The 6,000-nt window shown below is 39.0% G+C and overlaps 1 protein-coding gene across 1 annotated transcript; it reads left to right on the forward strand.

Annotated features, from left to right (window-relative positions):
- The first annotated feature begins 1,736 nt into the window (after positions 1–1,736).
- LOC143870050 (uncharacterized) lies at positions 1,737–5,149 on the forward strand. Its single transcript, XM_077376561.1, has 2 exons — positions 1,737–4,449; positions 4,588–5,149. Exons 1-2 carry the CDS (start codon positions 1,737–1,739, stop codon positions 5,028–5,030), a joined length of 3,156 nt encoding a protein of 1,051 aa, XP_077232676.1. The 3' UTR covers positions 5,031–5,149.
- Positions 5,150–6,000: the final 851 nt, after the last annotated feature.

Here is a 6,000-nt window from a genome sequence, read left to right on the forward strand (position 1 = left end):
TTTCTTCCTCTCTAAGAAATTATGTCTGCTTATTTGGCTTTTGTACTCCTAGGCCCATGACCCGCCTTGATCTTTGGCACTCTTTTTTTCTAAATAAAGTACCAACTCAACTCAACTAAGCCGTTGTCCCAAATTAGTTGGGGTCAGCTACTGAATCCTTTAGAAATTTTTCATGAAGAACTCGATAAAGTAACACCATTTCATAAAATAAAAAGATAAAAAACTAACAGTCGCCCTAGGCCCCATTATGAGGTCTGTTGATCCATTGAACAACGTCTGGTCCAGCCTAGATCAAACAATCAGAGTCCGTCTATCTAGGATGCAAATAGGATGCCCATTTAGCTGGCATGTGAGCTACCATCATTATTGTTTCAATTCTCAATAGGATTTGCTAGGGAATTTTTTGGAAAGACATTTGCGGCTCACTTTTGCAGTAGATAACACCCAGCTCAGATGATAACACCCAGCTCAGATGAATCAAAAGAATAAGACAAAATCTGTTAAAAACTGAGAATATTGTTTGTTCTCTTGCACAATTAAGCCGAGAATTGACTTTCCCCAAAATTGCCTAGCAATTATCAGCATTCCAAATCACTCAAATTTATGGAATCTTAGGCTGATGATTAGGATCAAATCCTACCAATGACCATTAGGCTGAATTAGGAGAGACAAAGAGTCATTAGGAAGACACCACATTTTTAGGAAGTTTGTAACAGCCCTCCCAGTTATACCACGTGTCTATCGACAAAAAGTATAACACATTTTCATGCCAATAGTACCCTACTTTATTTTAATAATACGACAAATAACCCTTATATTATTATGCCTATTTTGGACGATCCTATAACAGTCGCCCTAGGCCCCATCATGTTGTTGAATTCATATTGTCTTATTTTGTTCCCTTTCTCTGTTTATTGATCATTTTGTTCTATATGATAAGGGAGATGTTTATTGTCTTAACAGGTATTTGCACTAAGGTCAATTAGGCCCGGTCCGGCCTTGCCCTGCCCAATCAGAGCCAATCAAGGCGGGCCAGGGCCAGCACTGAGCCTGTAGTGCGGGCCATGGGTTGAGGTTTTTCGGCCCTGACTCAGGGTCAAGGCTGAGATAATGGGATCCAGGGTTGGGCTAGGGTTTTGAAAAACCCGACCCTGTTGCGGCCCTACTTACAACAATAAGGCCCTTTATACGGTGGAAGTACCACCCTTGACTTTTGATCCATCAGCAGCTCCTCAAAAAGCTAAAAAAATGAGCAATATCAAGGGCGGTACCCTTACTGTTTTGTTGCAGGAAAATCTCTTTTTGTCATTTTCTGTCTAGTTGGCTACGATCATTCCGATCAGCAGTCCACATTCGGCCGGTGGAAGTCTAATACAGATGGCTAGGATCCACATTCGGCCGGTAAAAGTCTAATACAGATGGCTAGGATCGTTCTGATCAACGGTCCACATTCACCTGGTAGATTCCTATATGGATGGCTAAAGTAAACTGATTATTTGACTGTAAATTGCGTTTAATTTTTAGTTCAATAGTCAGTTTTGGACTCAAAATCAATCAAACAAATAGATATGATAATAATGCCCAACTACCGCTCCAATCGGACAAATAGATGTGATAATAATGTCCAACTCGTTCTCCCTCCCTCCCCCAAAAATAAATAGAAACCTTTGAAGGTGACTCTGCATCTTCAACCCAGGCTTGTTTTCTTAGAGTTTTAGAGTTTCTCTTCCCTCTCCATGGAGCTTCCAAGTAAAGTGAGTTGTAGGTTATTGCATCCATCATTTCTCTTTCATGTCACCCTCCTCTCTCTGCTCTTATCTGTAGAATCCGACACTCTAGGAAACGAAACCGATCGATTATCTTTGCTCGCCTTCAAACATGAAATAACGCATGATCCTAATGGGGCTTTGACCTCATGGAACAATTCTCTCCATTTTTGCCATTGGCAGGGAGTCACATGTAGTCGTCGCCATTCTCAAAGGGTCATTGCCTTGAACCTTGGCGATCAAGGCTTGGTCGGACCCATGTCCCCTCACATAGCAAATCTTACCTTCCTCCATGAAATCAACCTCGCAAACAATGGATTCTCCGGCCAACTCCCTCCAGAGATGAGTGGTCTATTCCGTTTGCGTTCTCTCAATCTGAGCCGCAATTCATATGAAGGAGAAATACCAACCAATCTGACTGCCCATTGTCCAAAACTCACGTCCATGACTTTAAGTTTCAATAATTTTGTTGGGGGAGTTCCCTACAAGTTCCACTCGTTCTCTCAGCTCGCTTACTTAGACCTTTGGAAAAATAATCTCATGGGAAACATCCCAACTTCTCTTGGGAACCTTTCATTTCTCATCCATTTAGATCTAGGATATAATAGTTTGGAAGGAAGCATCCCGTATGAGCTCGGACGACTAACCGGCTTAAATTTCCTTCAACTCAGTGTAAATAATTTGTCTGGTATGATTCCTCAACCAATTTACAATCTCTCATCTATTTCTACTCTCTCTCTCTCTCTGGCAGCAAATCATTTGCATGGAAGCCTTCCACCCGACCTGGGCCTCTCTCTCCCTAATTTACAATGGCTTCTCATGGATTACAACCTATTCACAGGACCCATTCCAGTCTCTTTTTCTAATGCATCACGCCTTTTAGCCCTTGATTTTGGTTGGAATAGCTTTAGTGGACTCCTGCCTATGAATTTGGGAAGCCTTCAAGACCTCTATATTCTTACCTTCACAGATAATTGGCTAGGAAGCAGAGGCAAATCTAACGACATGATTTTTCTCACTTCTTTAACCAATTGCTCTAGTCTACAAGAATTATATCTGGACACCAATTACTTAAGTGGTGCACTGCCCGACTCTATAGCTAATCTCTCAACTCAATTGACGGGACTGACTATAGGAAGAAACCAGATATTTGGGAGCATCCCTTCAGGTATTGCAAATCTCGTAGGTTTAATGGTACTGGGCATGGAGACGAATTTTCTCACAGGAACTATTCCTTTCGGAATTGGAAAGCTTAACAAGCTGCAATTATTGACCTTTCAGACAAATGGACTGTTCGGTCAAATTCCATCTTCCCTTGGCAACATAACTCATTTGTTACAACTCAATTTACAAAAAAATAAATTACAAGGAAGCATTCCATCAAGTATAGGAAACTGTGGATATTTAGAAGGAGTAATCCTTCGTCAAAATAGCCTCAGTGGTACAATACCCACACAAATTCTGAAGCTTTCCTCACTAACAATAGTCCTTGACTTATCACATAATTCTTTCATAGGGTCCATTGATTCAGAAGTAGGAAACTTGAAACAACTTGGGAATTTAGACATTTCTTATAATAATTTATCAAGTGAAATTCCTAGTACGTTAGGAAATTGTCATAGTTTGGAATACTTACACATGGATCATAACCTCTTTCAAGGAACCATTCCTTCATCACTGGTCAATTTAAAAGGTATTCAAGAGCTAGATCTTTCACACAATAACTTGTTTGGAAAGATTCCAGAATACATGGAAAAGTTTCACTTACTTGAGTATCTAAATCTGTCTTTTAATGATCTTGAGGGTGATGTACCAAAGGAAGGGATTTTTAGAAATGCAAGTGCGATTTCAGTTTATGGAAACAACAAGCTTTGTGGGGGTATCCTAGAACTACAGTTGCCAGCATGCACTCTCCAAGTTTATAACAAACATGGAAAATCTCATTCTCTACGAGTAATAATTTCAATAGTCAGTGTGATTTTATTCCTTATTATACTATCTTGTTTCTTTGCTCCCTTCTATTGGAAAAGAAAGTTGAGAAAGAATCCTGTTGTTTCGACGCGTTTGGAGGATCTATGCTTAAAGCTTTCTTATGCGGAGCTCCTAAGAGCAACTAATGGGTTCTCATTGGAAAATTTGATTGGTACTGGAAGTTATGGTTCTGTTTATAAAGGATTTTTAGACCACAATGAAACGGCTGTTGCAGTGAAGGTACTCAACCTTCAACAACACGGGGCTACTAAGAGCTTCAACGCCGAATGTGAAGCCTTAAGAAACATTCGGCATCGGAATCTCATTAAAATCTTAACTTCTTGCTCAAGTATTGATTACCAAGGCAATGATTTTAAAGCTTTGGTTTTCGAGTACATGCCTAATGGGAGTTTAGAGAAGTGGTTGCACCAAAGTGAAGATGGGCAACATCCAGTGATGAACTTGACCCTTATTCAAAGGCTTAATATAGCCATTGATGTGGCCTCTGCATTGGATTATCTTCATCACCATGGTGAAATACCACTTGTTCATTGTGATTTAAAACCAAGCAATGTTCTTCTTGATGACGACATGAATGCCCATGTGGGTGATTTTGGGTTAGCAAGGTTTATTTTTGGATCCAATGCTAATCGCTCTAACAATCAAAGTAGCTCGCTGACGATAAAGGGTTCAATTGGATATGTTGCTCTAGGTAAATGACTCTATCAAAAAAATTTGTTCTTTATTATTATCTTACAAGATTTTTAAAATTTTTATTAGCTTGATTACACGAATCTCATATTTCCTTTCTAACAAGATTTGATTTTTATCTTCATGTTTAAATGCAAAGAGTATGGTATGGGTGGAAAGAGATCTACACATGGAGACGTGTATAGTTATGGAATCTTATTGCTGGAGATGTTCACAGGAAAAAGTCCAACGGACAATTTGTTTACAGATGGCCTAACTCTCTACCAGTTTGCTAAGATGGCCCTACCAGATCGAGTGATGGACATTACAGACCAAAAATTGCTCTCAGAAGAATTTCAAGTTGCCAACAATAATAACAACCATAGAAATATGAGAAGTAGAATGCATGACTGTGTGGTCTCAATGTTCAGAATCGGTGTCTCTTGCTGTGCAAAATCGCCAAGAGATCGAATGCAGATGGGTGATGTTGTCAAGGAATTGCATGTGATTAGTGACTTGTATCAAGGAATAGGCATCTATCGAGATAGGCAAAATAGGATGCCAGCTTTACACGAGGGTTCATCTTATCTAAGTAATTACTAAGGTATTAATTGAAGTTGAATGGTTCATTGACATCAATCATTGGAAATATTTTCTTATAACCTCATCATGAGATATGCAACTTTAATGTAAGGATGGTTGTGGCATTCGTTTATGTTGATTTTCACCTCCATTTGTTTGTATTATCGTAAAAATGGCATCATTTCCAGCTCTCTCTTCTTTGCCTATTCATGAAAATAAAGTCATGTTCAGGAAACATACAAACAGACGTTGTTAAAGAGGGTGGAAGTATTATTTCCATTTTGAGAATGCTATAAAGTCTATCACTTGGCATAGTGGGTCTTTCCACTTTGTAGTATTTCAGTGGATTTAGCTTTGTTTATCGTTTAGTTCAGTATTAATTTAGGCTGATTCCGTAAAATGAGATTTCAATAAAATAAGGAGTCTTTATGTCTCGTTATACCAAAGGCCTGTTTCCAAAAAAGAAATACACCTAAGTTATGATTGATCTTAATCACACTTGATTGGCCTTGCTTTCGTTATGCTATATATGGCTCAAAAATCATACCAATCATTTAAGGAAAATGATAAATACACCCTTTTATTTACCAAGATAGCCCTGCCAGTGGTTTCATAACTCTGGAAAGATGCTCAAAAAGCCAGGATGGCTTAGGTTTTTTGCTTGGCATTTGGATTCCACATTAGCAAAACCTCTTGTTTTGTTGCCAATATAGAAACGAAATCTCTAGTGACTATCAGGGATGTTTCTTGCTTTTATAATTGCTTGTCTGTTGATGTGTCACCCTTGTCTCCTTCCAATGAAATCCAAGCCACATTCCACAGAAGGTAGAATTTTTCTTGAATTTGTTGGGGATGCTGTTTTTCTTCTCTCTCTCTCTCTCTCTCTCTCTCTCTCTCTCTCTCTCTCTCTCTCTCTCTCTCTTAAAACAAGTTGGGGCATTAGAATTTTCTCATAAAAATTTAGCAGGTGAAATTCCCAACACGTTAGGCA

Source organism: Tasmannia lanceolata, unplaced genomic scaffold (assembly GCF_043159265.1).
Source record: "Tasmannia lanceolata isolate RefF3 unplaced genomic scaffold, GAP_Taslan_0.1 ptg000003l, whole genome shotgun sequence".
Lineage (NCBI taxonomy): Eukaryota > Viridiplantae > Streptophyta > Magnoliopsida > Canellales > Winteraceae > Tasmannia > Tasmannia lanceolata.

Coding starts and splice junctions, on each gene's coding strand:
- LOC143870050 (XM_077376561.1), top strand. CDS start 1,737: ATGGAGCTTCCAAGTAAAGTGAGTTGTAGGTTATTGCATCCATCATTT. Junction 4,450..4,587: donor AATTGGATATGTTGCTCTAG/GTAAATGACTCT, acceptor TTAAATGCAAAG/AGTATGGTATGGGTGGAAAG.